The following is a 13,441-nucleotide window of genomic DNA, read 5'->3' as shown; positions in this document are numbered from 1 at the left end:
TGAATAAAGAATGGTACCAAAACACCCTCCAACAGCAACTTCTTCCAACAATCCAACAACAGTTTGGTGAAGAACAATGCATTTTCCAGCATGATGGAGCACCGTGCCATAAGACAAAAGTGATAACTAAGTGGCTCGGGGACCAAAACGTTGAAATTTTGGGTCCATGGCCTGGAAACTCCCCAGATCTTAAAACTTGTGGTCAATCCTCAAGAGGCGGGTGGACAAACAAAAACCCACTAATTCTGACAAACTCCAAGAAGTGATTATGAAAGAATGGGTTGCTATCAGTCAGGATTTGGCCCAGAAGTTGATTGAGAGCATGCCCAGTCGAATTGCAGAGGTCCTGAAAAAGAAGGGCCAACACTGCAAATACTGACTCTTTGCATAAATGTCATGTAATTGTCGATAAAAGTCTTTGAAACATATTAAGTTCTTGTAATTAAATTTCAGTACATCACAGAAACAACTGAAACAAAGATCTAAAAGCAGTTTAGCAGCAAACTTTGTGAAAACTAATATTTGTGTCATTCTCAAAACTTTTGGCCACGACTGTATAAGGCAAGGTTCATAGAAAAATGATTGATTCTGTCAGTGTGAAAGAACCTGACTGTTCTGCATAAAGCCAAGTCCTAATCCAGGCTGAACACCTCTGGTGTGACTTTAAATGCAACCTTAAGCCAAAAACTCATCACCGAACACCAGTGATTATATAGACAAAAGAATTGGGACACCCCCTTCTTTAGAACTGAAAAAGGCACTTCCAAAACTGTGGTAGCAAAGATGGAAGCATAATTCATGTATTTAAAAATAGTATTTCCATCACTGTTGCACAAGTTTTGGAAGTGTCTAAAATGACTGTACCCTTATGTACAAATCATTTGTTTGGCAATGAGTTTTTGTCTCAAGGTCCGTATTTAGAGTCATTGTCATGTTAGAGTAGATAAGGGATGTGTCCAAACTGTTGCTATAAAATTAGAAGCACACAATTCCCTAAAATATCATTATATGGTTAAACATTCAGATTTGTACTCATGGAAATTACTAAAGTAGTTAAACCTGTTCATTAGAAGGGGGTGGCCCAATACTTTTGGCAATATAGTGTATTTCACTACATATTTCAGTAAGAGACATCATTTCTGTTATATTTAGCCATATAAATCTTAATACCCAGGGTTCTCTTTAAATGACTGAAAAGGAAAATCCATTTCCAGAAAAGTCTAGAAATGCTATATTTGTTGGTGTGTTATGTTAGTTTTCCTCTGTGCTGGTGGGTGAAGTGAGTTGGTTTCTGTGTCCATGTGAGGATGTTTTGTTCTCTGGTTGATCAGATTGCTGGTCTTGGCTGAGGAGCTTAATTCTGCCCAGCTGGGGTCTGAAAGATTGGATCATCTTGAGACAGCTTGTAAAATGTCATGGCTGCGGTGGCCCGCTGATACAGATCTCAACACAACTGTCAAAAGCGTGGACAAGGGCACCGCATTCCCTGGAAAAGAAAATGAATCAAAGATCCTCATAAATCAGCCAGGCTTTCTCTTGGAACACAAACTGTGTCCTTTTCGAGCCACTGTTCCTCTCGCTCTGTATTATTCTTGTTTTCTTTGTCTTCACTAGTACTTTCCTGTCTGACAAGCCTTTATTCTAGCCTGAAACATACACTATGCAAGTACGAAAACAGACACTTCTAACAACTCAAGCTTTATGCATGCGTTTATACATTTCTGTGTGATTTTATATTATAATACACAGGTTTCATTCTCAGTGTTGCAGTGTGGCTCTATAGCAGGCATTTGCAAAAAATGTCTTTATCAGGTTAACTCCTGTCATGGCAGATTAAAGGTTTCATGAGTTTCAAGTTTATGGCTAACTACCTGGTTATAATAATACAGTTGAGGTCAAAAGTTGACATCCCCCTTTCAGAATCATCCCCCTTTGCAAAATGTTAATTCTTTTACCAAAATAAAAGGGGTCATACAAAATGCAGGTTATTGTTTATTTAGTACTGACCTGAAGATATTTCGCATAAAATATGTTAACATATAGCACACAAGAGAAAATAATAGTTGAATTTATAAAAATAACCCCATTCAAAAAATTTCATCCCTTGGATTCTTAATACTGTGTTGTTACCTGAATGATCCTGAGCTGTATTTTTTTGTTTAGTGATAGTTGAGAGTCCCTTGTTTTTCCTGAACAGTTAAACTGCCTACTTTTTTTTTTCTTCATTTAATACTCCCCTTCAGAGGCTACAGAAGATAGTTACTTGTTTCCCAGAAGAAAAATTATTTTAATAATAAGTTAAATTTACCCTGATCTTCAAATTCAAAAAGTAAAATAATTAACATTTTGCAGATTCTGAAAGGGGTATGTAATCTTTTGACCTCAACTGTAACTAGTAATCCTGTTTAATGGCAGAAGTTTCACCCCCTCGAGTATGGGAGTGCTAGGGATTTCAAAAGTAACAGTATAGTATAAACTATAGTATAAAGTTTATGTTATTTCTAGTGAAAACTAGTATAAATGAACAGAACTATTCCTAACGTTTCTACAATAGACCTGTCGCTGTCTATTATGTCATTAATATTAATGAAACAACAGTATTGACAAGATTTAAAAAAAAAAAAAAAAAAAAAAAACACTCACAGCTCTTGGCTGGATAACTTTTTAATAACTTTTTTAAGGTAGGTTAGGCTAGGTTAGGCCAAAAAAAAAAACTATCATTAATTTTAATTACAATTATTTTCCAGTAATTTAAGTATTTATGTAATATTTTATTTTACATTTAATTGCTTCTTTTCAGTTTCAGACTGTTTATTTGCGTTAAATACCCAGCAAAATCCAAGCACTGTTGAATTCATTAGTTTCTTTGTTCTGCTGTTTTTATTTGTTCATTTGCTTGTAATTGGTTTCTGTCTTCTTTTTATGGTTTTCTTGTCTTTAATAAATTAATTTTTAATCAAAACATTTTTCTTCAGATATACTTGAAAGCTAATTTACTTTAATATTTATATTGATGTATCACTTCAAAGAAGTGTGTCTAATGGTATATTAGTTTTTACTGTGGTATCAAAATGGCAATGTATTCCACAAGCGTCTACATTTACGTACTTGCGTAAGTATGTTTCTGGCCTCAGAACTACATCCTTTAAAAGTCGTCCATTTAATTACCTCAGAGTTACTCTAATCAGACATGGAGACCGCATGCTGTCCCTCAGACGGGGGTTTACCTCACATGGCTTTAGCCTGCTTTAAGTTCATGTGCAGACTAAAAGAAAAGTGACAGCGATGCTATCAGGTGCCCGGCGTCCTGTGTTCGTTCAAGGAGACCTTATTAGCCAAGACCCCAGACTGAGTTAAGCCACGCAGCAGAAGTCCAGGGTTTTATAGGGTCACATTCACTGCAAATACAGATTACCATCATCAATGTCTTCTGTTTACTTGAAAGTTCAAAATATGCTGCCTTGACATACACGGTCATGCATTTTGTCCATTTCTTAGGTGTCACAGAAATCGCTTACTATGGATTTTTTGTTCAAGCGGCTCAGGGGTTCGTAGATTAGGGTAATCTACTTTGAAATCCCTCTTTAAATAGTTTTGTGGAGAAAAAGGCGAGAAAATTGAAACCGTTACATGCTCTGCCAACCCTAAGGACAGGGATGTCAGTGAAAGAACTGCTTATTCTTTGCGTTGTGGAAGCGTTTTCTCCGATTAGCCCTGCATCCATTGTTCCGTTCTGATCTGATAATTAGTTTATGCAGTCTACTGGCCTGCTGAGAAAACACTGACTTTCTAATGCTGCCCGGGTTTAATCTGAGGTAGAATCATGATGAAAAGTGAAAGAGACTTTTGTGAAAATACGAATTCAATTTCACAGTTTCAACCGAGGCGATTAAAGGTTTCCACCGCTGAGTTGTGCGTTCTGTTCATGCTTAGACTCACTAAATGACCAATTAAAAGACTGGCATTTTGTTTGCAGGGCCATTAATACACACTTAAAGGATTAGTTCACTTCCAGAATAAAATTGTTCTGATAATTTACTCACCTCTATGTAATTCAAGATGTTTATATCTTTCTTTCTTCAGTCGAAAAGAAATTAAAGGAGAAGTTCACTTCCACAACAAAAATTTACAGATAATTGACTCACCCCCTTGTCATCCAAGATGTTCTTGTCTTTCTTTCTTCAGTCGTAAAGAAGTTTGTTTTTTGAGGAAAACATTTCAGGATTTCTCTCCATAAAGAGGACTTATATTGTGCCCCCAGGTTTAAACTTCCAAAATGCAGTTTAAATGCTTCAAAGGGCTCTAAACAATCCCAGCCGAGGAAGAAGGGTCTTATCAACCAAAACGTCTCGGGTTACGTATGTAACCTTAGTTCCCTGAGGGAACGAGACGCCGCGTCAGAAACGCTATGGGGAACGCCATTGGCGGGCAGCATTCTGATTAATTGTCTAACAACCAATCGTACGACGGGAGTGACGTCACGGGCGCGGTGACGTCAGCGACCAGGAAGTATAAAGCACGTGCGTTTGAAGCCGACGGCAGCTCTAAGGCATGAAGCGAGCGCCGCAGGGTGCGGGAATTATGGTCCGTGACGCGGCGTCTCGTTCCCTCAGGGAACTAAGGTTACATACGTAACCCGAGACGTTCCCTTCCGGGAACTCGAGCCGCGTCAGAAACGCTATGGGGAACGAGATGTCAACGCCCCCATAATTTCCACGCCCTGCGCAGTGTCTGCTAAAACAGGGCGGAAGAAAGTTGTGTCTGGTGGTCCTTGCCAAAGCACGGAAAGAAGCCTTTGTCTAGTATTCCACGGATAAGAGGGCTGTATGATCCTCGGCCCTCGGGCACACGAGGAAGGTAGTAGACCCCTGTCTGGTCGCCAGCCAGAGCAAGAGGCACTCCTCGGCCCTCAGGCGCACGAGGAGTCTTAGTCCTTTGTCTGGGATTCGCCAGAACAAGAGGGACCGCAATAACCATTGTCTAGTATTCCACGGACAAGAGGGTGTATGTGGTCCTCGGCCCTCAGGCACACGAGGACAGTGCACTCGACCTCCAAGGGTGCTCCTCGGCCCTCAGGCTCATGAGGAAAGTGATAGACCTCCGCGTGGTAGCCAGCCAGCGCAGGAGGCACTCCTCGGCCCTCGGGCACACGAGGAGTCTTAGTCCTTTGTCTGGGGTTCCGCCAGAACAAGAGGAACTGAATAAACTCGGCCCGGTACTCCCGCCAGGACGCGAGGGAAATAAGCCATTGTCTAGTATTCCACGGACAAGAGGGCTGTGTGATCCTCGGCCCTTGGGCACACGAGGAAAGTACTAGACCTCCGCGTGGTCGCCAGCCAGCGCAGGAGGTACTCCTCGGCCCTCGGGCACACGAGGAGTCTTAGTCCTTTGTCTGGGGTTCCACCAGAGCAAGAGGGACTGAATAGACTCGGCCTGATACTCCCGCCAGGACACGAGGGAATTAAGCCATTGTCTAGTATTCCACGGACAAGAGGGCTGTAAGATCCTCGGCCGTCAGGCACACGAGGATATCATTCTCTACCGCCGCTTGTCAGGTTTAACCGACCGCAGGGGGAGAAACTCTGCTCGGCCCTCAGGCACACGAGGAGAGGATGGCGAAAGGGACTTCTCTGCGCCCTGAGAAGTCTTCTCCTGGCTAAGGAGGGGCTAACTCTCTCAGACCTAGCCCTGCTAAGTCGAGAGGACGAACGAGCCTGGAGTGGCTCGGAGGTCGAGTTCGTAGAACCTGACGAACGTCAGGGGCGAGGACCAACCCGCAGCACTGCAGATGTCCTGGATTGGGACACCTGCCATGAGAGCTTTCGAGGCTGACAAGCCTCGAGTGGAGTGAGCCTTGATCCCCAGTGGAGATGGGAGACCAGAGGACTCGTAAGCAGTAGAAATGGCATCTATCTCGCAGGTCCCCCTACTCTCTTTAGGGAGGTGAGCGCCAGCAGCAGCGCTGCCTTTATGGTAAGCAAGCGATCTGAGATCTCCTCTATGGCTCAAATGGAGGCTTACAAAGGGCTTCTAGCACCACTGCCAGGTCCCACGTGGGGACCCTCGGTTTCACTCGAGGCCTCAGCTTGAGTGTACCGCGGAGGAAACGTACGACCAGGGGGTGTCTGCCCACTGAGAGGCCACCGTGAAGGGTGTGGAAGGCAGATATAGCCGCCACATACACCTTCAGAGTGGAGTGAGCTAGCCCCGCGGAAAGACGAGTTTGTAGGAACTCCAGTACTGTATCTATCGAGCAGTTAACTGGGTCTAAGTTGTGTTCTTGACACCATACAACAAACAAGTTCCACTTAAGGCCGTATAGTTTCCTCGTAGAGGGAGCTCTGGATTGAAGAAGGGTCTCAACAACCTCGGTTGAGAGACCAGCTTCTATGAGTTGCGCCCCCTCAGGGGCCATACCCATAACTTCCACCTCTCTGGGTGGGGGTGGCAGATCGCGCCCCCAGCCTGAGAGAGAAGGTCCCTCCTGACAGGAATCTCCCATGGAGAGCCGTCGAGGAAAGCAATTAGGTCCGAGAACCATACTCGGGCCGGCCAGTACGGGGCTACTAGCAACAGCCCCGATGTAGGATGATTTTGAAGTTGGAGGAGAAAATGAGATGGGAGTTTTTCGACCTACCCTAACTGTCTTGAACCGGAATACACAGAGTTCACGCAGAGCTTGACAAGATGAGCATTTGAGGTTAAAAAGTATATAAATTGTCTTTTTTTTTAAAATAACCGATCATTTCGATAGATAAAAAGACGCACGTGCACTTAAAAGATGCACATGCACATCAGAGCTAGTGTGAGACAAGCATTTGTGGTTAAAAAGTATGTTTTTTTTGTTTTTTGTTTTTTTTTTTAGAAAATGACTGATCATTTCATTAGATAAGACCCTTATTTCTCAGCTGGGATCACGTAGAGCCCTTTGAAGCTGCACTGAAACTGCAATTTGGACCTTTAACCCGTTGGCCACCATTGAAGTCCACTATCTGGAGAAAAATCCTGGATTGTTTTTTTACTCAAAAACCTTTATTTCTTTTCGACTGAAGAAAGAAAGACATGAACATCTTAGATGACATCAGGAATTCAGGATTTTTTTTTTTATTCTGGGAGTTAGTATTCTAAAGTATTTAATGAAATGGATCAGTGGTACTGGAAAAAAATATCAGCCTTTTAAGAAAACATTGCCTGTCTGATATGTCGACCCAGGATCTGTGCAACAGCTGCGATCGAAGGTTTCCGCCACGAGCTGCGCAATGTGTGCACACTCAGCCTCACTGAGTGACCATCAAAAGATGGGCCTTTTATTTGCAATGGCTTTTAATACTCACTTACTGTATTTAATGAGATGGGTCTTGCAGGCATATTGAAAAATATCTGCCTTCTTTTGAAATGGGTCTTCAATGCATATTGAAAAAAATATATATAAGAATATTAATCTGAGAAAAAATTGCCTTTTTGATGTTCCTTGAGTTTACTCCGAGGTCAAAAACACGAAAGAAAAAAAAAGAAAAATTAGACTTTTGTGGAAATACGGATTCAATTTCACATAGTTTAGACTCAAGATCTTTGTAAAAGCAGCGATCGAAGGATTCCACCATGAGTTGTGCAAAAGACAGACCTTTTAATACACTTACTGTAGCCTTTTTAACGAGATTGGTCTTCCAGGCATATTAGAAAAATATCTGCCTTCTAAGAAAACATGCCCTTTCTGATGTTCCTTGAGTTTAATCTGAGGTAGAAACCAAAGGGACAAAAACACTTTTGTGGAAATACTAATTCAGTTTCACACAGTTGCATCTCAAGATGTGTGTCGCAGCAGCAAAGGTTTCCGCTGTGAGTTACACATTGTGTCCATGCTTAGCCTCATGAAATGATCATTTAAACCACTGACCTTTTGTTTGCATGAGCCTTTAATACACACGTATTCTATCTTTTGAAATGGGTCTTCAGTGCATATTGAAAAAAATATTGGCCTCCCTGAGAAAAAATTAGTTTTCTCTGAAACATGAAAAAAGAAAAGAAAAATTAGACTTTGTGGAAATACGGATTCAGTTTCACACAGTTTGGACTCAAGATCTTTGTAGAAGCAGCAATCGAAGGTTTCCGCCATGAGTTGTGCAAAAGACAGAACTCTTATTTTCTCAGATATCTGCCTTATAAGAAAACATGGCCTTTCTGATGTTCCTCAGGTTAAATCTGAAATAGAAACACAAAGAAAGAAAAGAAAATGAGACTATTATGTTCAATTTCATAGTTTCGACTCAAGAATTGCAATGCAAAGGCAATCAGAGGTTTCCACCGCCAAGTTGTGCATTCTGTCCATGCTCAGCCTCACTAAATGACCAATTAAAGGCGGACCTTTTGTTTGGAAGGGCCTTTAATACACACTTACTGTATTTATTGAAACAGGTCTTACAGGCATATTGGAAAAAGTCTCATTTGTGTTAATGATCTGCCTAGTCCGGGGCACCCTGCTGTCCGTGGAGCCGCCCGTTCCCCTCTCTTGTAAAAAGCCATTATAAATCATTGTCACCGCAGTGGAGTGCTATAATGTTCAGCTGAGACGGAGCCAAAGTGACGTCGGTGCTGTGAAATCGGAGCTTGGAGCTCCCCCTAAAGTCCAGAGGAGGAAATGTGTGCGACAGCAGAGGTTGAGCAGCTCTGTGTTGTAGGTGATAAGTAGCTCGTGGCTATTCCTCTCTTTGACATGTCTGTGCTCTATTGTATCTGACAGGCTGTGGATAAGGACACAGGGAATTACAGTGCCATGCTGTACAGGCTGATTATCCCCCCAACTACTGACGGCAAAGATGGCTTTGTTATTGAGCCCTTCACAGGAGTAATTAAGACAGCCATCATGTACAGAAACATGAGGCGCTCCTACTTTAAATTTGACGTGGTTGCTACCGATGACTACGGGGAGGGACTCAGCAGCAGCGCTCAAGTGGTGGTACGTATGTGATCAAGAGTGTTTTTTTTTTTTTGTGGGATTTCTCATTCAAAAGTCATCAAATGACTCTTTTGAGCAGTTCTCAACTTCAGAAAGTCTTAAAAAGAGTTTAAGTCTTAAATATAAGTTTTTTACTCACTAGTACTGTGCTGTTACATGTATTATCTATTTATTTAAATAATTACTATTCTTACTTGTAGTTATTTATTTCAATTTAATGTCAATTCATTTTAATATTTTATTTATATTTAAAATTAAATTATTAATTTATTTATTTATCACTCTGAATTTTTTTTTTTATTTCATATCATTTCCACTGGACCTAAAAAACCCTGGTTCAAGATACAAATCTAGACAAATTAAAAAGCAAAATTAAACATTTTGCTGTAATAAATTAAAACAATACAGTGTAATACTGCTTTAAATTATTGTTTTTTTCAAAAATAAATAAATTAATTAATTAATTAATAAAAATAAAAAAAAAAAAAAATATATATATATATATATATATATATATATATATATATATATATATATATATATATATATATACATATATATATTTACTAATTTATAACACAATAAAATTTAATATGCTCCCTTATTATATTATACATTTTAATATGTACAAGTCAGAATAAGCATGTTGTTTGAATTTTTTCATAAATATTGTGTTACACTGAATGACAATGTAACATTATTTCAACCAAATTGTGACATTTTATTCTCCAAAAATTGGGGATGAGGTGCAATTCTGGTGTTGTAAGAAGGACGGAAATTACACACTTTGCCTTTAAATACACAATCCCGAGCCAGTTTGAATAGATTGATTAAAGTTTAAAGCAGTAATCTGTCTTGAGAAGCAATCCATCATGTGATTTTACAGCAGAAGCAACTCCCTTAGCTGATTTTGATTAGAAAAATACAGTCCCTGTAAGCTTTCCTGAAGAACGTCCAAAGCTGATGCAAAAGAGCCATTGATTTTCTTGTGGGCTGAGGGGCTCCAGCAGTATTTAAACCCATAAATCAATCTCTCAATAGAACTCAATATCCTGAACCTGCACTTGGCCTGTAAGTTGAAGATGTAGAGGTATATAGGGGCATCTAGTTGATGCCAGCAAGACTGTATTTAATGTACAGAGCTTGATTTAACAGAAACAGCATATATTTAAAATGTTACACAGTTCAGAGCCTACACTATCATTTTCTCTTTTATAACCAGCTTATTTTTGTCTCGTCTCTCCCAGGTGTCAGTGGTTAACCAGCTGGACATGCAGGTGGTCGTATCCAACGTGCCGCCCACTGTAGTTGAACAGAACAAGGATCAGCTAATTGGGTAATGCATTCTATGCAAACACACTTGATCCAGATATAATGTACTCCCCAACATAACGTTCCTGGCAGAAGGAGAAGCGCGCTTGAAGTTGTAATGTATGCATGAGTACTTGACTCCTGCGGGTGCAGATGTTTATGTTGGGGATAAATCAGTGGGCTGCTTGATTCTGTCAACCCCTCTTAGATAGAAGCAGGACCCACACTGTGTAACATCTGCAGCAAGAGCAGAATAACCAGAACCCCCACCTTCCTCTGTCTTCTTATCCTTGTCTTCCTCTAAATTAAAATGCTTAAATAAATAGTTAACCAAAAATTCACTTCATATTGTTACAAAAAAAAATAGAAAAAACACAAGTAGATGTAAGATATGGCTGTATATTGGCACGGCTGTGATACGACCGTAGGTAATCACAGCGTGCTGATATAATGCCATATCTCAAGTCTATAAGTGTGATATTGCAAATATACAACAGTTCAACACCATGAGTGTGTAAATACATTAACAACATAACAACAGAGTGTCTTTAAAAACTTCTTTTGTGCAGAACTACTTCCTTGTGCTGCGGATTCAAATTTATAACTAGTAACAAAGAAACGTTGAGTTGCTTCATTAAAAGCTTATTGTATTACTGCATTAAAAGCTCACTGTATTATGTATAGTACAGTATTATGAGAGAAAGAGAGAAAGATGGACAGGGCAAGTGCGATTACTTGCATCTGATACAGCAATCATTCTTCAGATCAATCTCATATTCACAATTAGTTTCAATGTCCACTGAGGAAAGCATATTTTTCATCTTTCATCTGTTTAGGGTGATTTCTGATGACAGTGCTGCTCAGTGCATTTGTTATCTGCGTTAAGCTAATGTTGAAACTAAAAACAACTTCCGATTATGACTGCATTAATTTTTTTCAATGAAAAGTCTTAACTGCTGTCTCTAAAAACAATCTCGTCGCCATCTAATTGCAAAACAGTGTAACTAAAATCACCATCATGAACATGCATGTTTTTTTAATACTAAACATTATTATTAAATACTACTATTATTTATATCAAACATTATTTATTGAGTAATTATATTTAATAAACAACAACAACAGCCAGTTGCTAGGTAATTCAGTCAAAAGTACTCAGGCAGCACTCTGACATACAGCATTGAATTTACATAAACATAATACGATTTTGCCAAAACGATTTGCTCTGGAACAAATGATAGATTTATGAGACCAAAGACTGCCTGTTAGATTTGCCCAAAATGAATTATATCTCATGTTTAACCACTGCAGGGACATCATCATTGATGCAAATTTTCAAATAGACATTATCTTTATTAACAAACTGCATATTTTAGCTATAAAAAAGTACATTCTCACCTGAAAACCTCTTAAAACTACATTCTGTGACACAAAAATAGTAATGATTATAAAATGATACTGGATTTGGACGTCTGCCATGACACTTGCTGGAAGAAGTACCACAAGCGGAGTGATACGATTACAATAATATCACTATAATATCACACTCTTATTAGCTCTTATATCAGATTTAAGGACTAGAAAGAACTGAATATATATATATATATATATATATATATATATATATATGTATATGTGTGTGTGTGTGTGTGTGTGTGTGTGTGTGTGTGTGTGTGTGTGTGTGTGTGTGTGTGTGTGTGTGTGTGTGTGTGTGTGTGTGTATTTATTGATGGCCTTGGACTATATTCACTCTGTATGCACTATATTCAAGGTGATTTGAAGCCATATGTTATTGTTGAATTGTATGTAAATGAGATTTGAGCATTTTTTTTGTTTGTTTTTTAGGTAATTGCAACTTCTTTTTTTCTCACAGTTGCAAGTTTGTAACTCCCAGTTATAATAAGTCTCAATTTTGACATTTTTCTTGCAATTGTGAGCTTATTTCTTTTAATGCTGACTTCTCAAAACTGAGATGCAAATGAGATTTGATAAAAATGGTCAATTCTCACTATTAACTATTAACTATGACTTTTGCTTAAATAAACTGCTAATTTGCTACTTATTAATAGAGAATTGGTGAGAAAAGTGTTACTATAAAAACAGCGCACAAGTCATATGTACCACTTTCATCATGCTTTTAGTATGTTTTTATGGCTTTTTTGGCACTCAACATCACCCATCATCATTTATTTTCATCATATGGAAAAGGGCAGCATGAACATTTTTCAGAATTTCTCCTTTTGTGTTCCATAAAAGAAAGAAATCCATTCGGTTTTGGAACGACGTGTGTAAATGTTGACAAAATATTCATTTTCTCATAGGCATCCCTGCTGAGAGATTACAGTGCAAATATGAGGACATAAACACATTTAAATTCCTAGTGTACACAGTCAGATAACAGAATTCACAGCCCGAGTTTTCCCAAACCACCTCAATTCTCTCTTGCCAGGCTATTTCCCCAGCAAAGCTGCTGCTTGTTCCTTTCCTCCAAGTAGAGTCATCATTCCATCCTCTGTTCTTTTTCGTCCCATGTTCTTATTTCACCTCAGCAGCTGTGAAGGGGGGATATCTAAGGCACTGCAGGTAATTGGCTGAGGAGGGCTGGCTGCTCTGAGATGTGAGCTGAGGGGTAATAAAGACACCTACTGGGAGACAAGGACACCAGCTTTGAAGTGACGCTGTCTTACACAGCTCATTTTAGCCCTCGCTTTGTATTTGTCCTTCTTGTACCTTTGCATTTAAAACAGTTTTTGTTCCCTGCAGCCAAACAAACATGGTTAATATACGGGTTTGCAGCACTTGTGATATATTTAGGCAGAGTAATTGTCGCTCTTGTGTATGTTTTTTTTTTTTTCATGTCTCCGGCTATGGTGATTACTGCAATTAGCGTTTGCTGTGCATGTTTGCGATTGTGTGGAAGTTGATTGTCAGCTTATTTTCTCTGATATGTGCACAACGATTAATGGCTTAGGGGCTCTCAAATTAGCACAGAAATAACTCGATGCAGATCGAAAGAAAGAATTTAGTTTGTTCTCATTTCCAGATCAAGGGGCTGTTCATGTTTTTTTTCGCAGTCCTTACGCAGTATTTTTAAATAGTTGGTTTATATACACCAATGCCAGTCAACATCTTTGGCTGTTTTTGTTTTTCTTTGCTTTGGTTTTGTGTTTTGTT

The 13,441-nt window shown here is 39.4% G+C and overlaps 1 protein-coding gene across 1 annotated transcript in view; it reads left to right on the top strand.

The window, feature by feature from the left end:
- Positions 1-13,441, top strand: part of pcdh15b (protocadherin-related 15b) — a 277,431-nt gene that overhangs the window by 228,589 nt on the left and 35,401 nt on the right. The window contains exons 24-25 of the mRNA XM_073828840.1: positions 8,741-8,956; positions 10,204-10,292. Of these exons, the coding sequence (XP_073684941.1) occupies positions 8,741-8,956; positions 10,204-10,292 (305 nt within the window). The remainder of the gene's footprint in view (positions 1-8,740; positions 8,957-10,203; positions 10,293-13,441) is intronic.

This window comes from Garra rufa, chromosome 22, assembly GCF_049309525.1.
Source record: "Garra rufa chromosome 22, GarRuf1.0, whole genome shotgun sequence".
In the NCBI taxonomy this organism is placed as follows: domain Eukaryota; kingdom Metazoa; phylum Chordata; class Actinopteri; order Cypriniformes; family Cyprinidae; genus Garra; species Garra rufa.
Note: the sequence above shows the minus strand (reverse complement) of the source record. Positions and strands in the feature narration are given on the sequence as shown.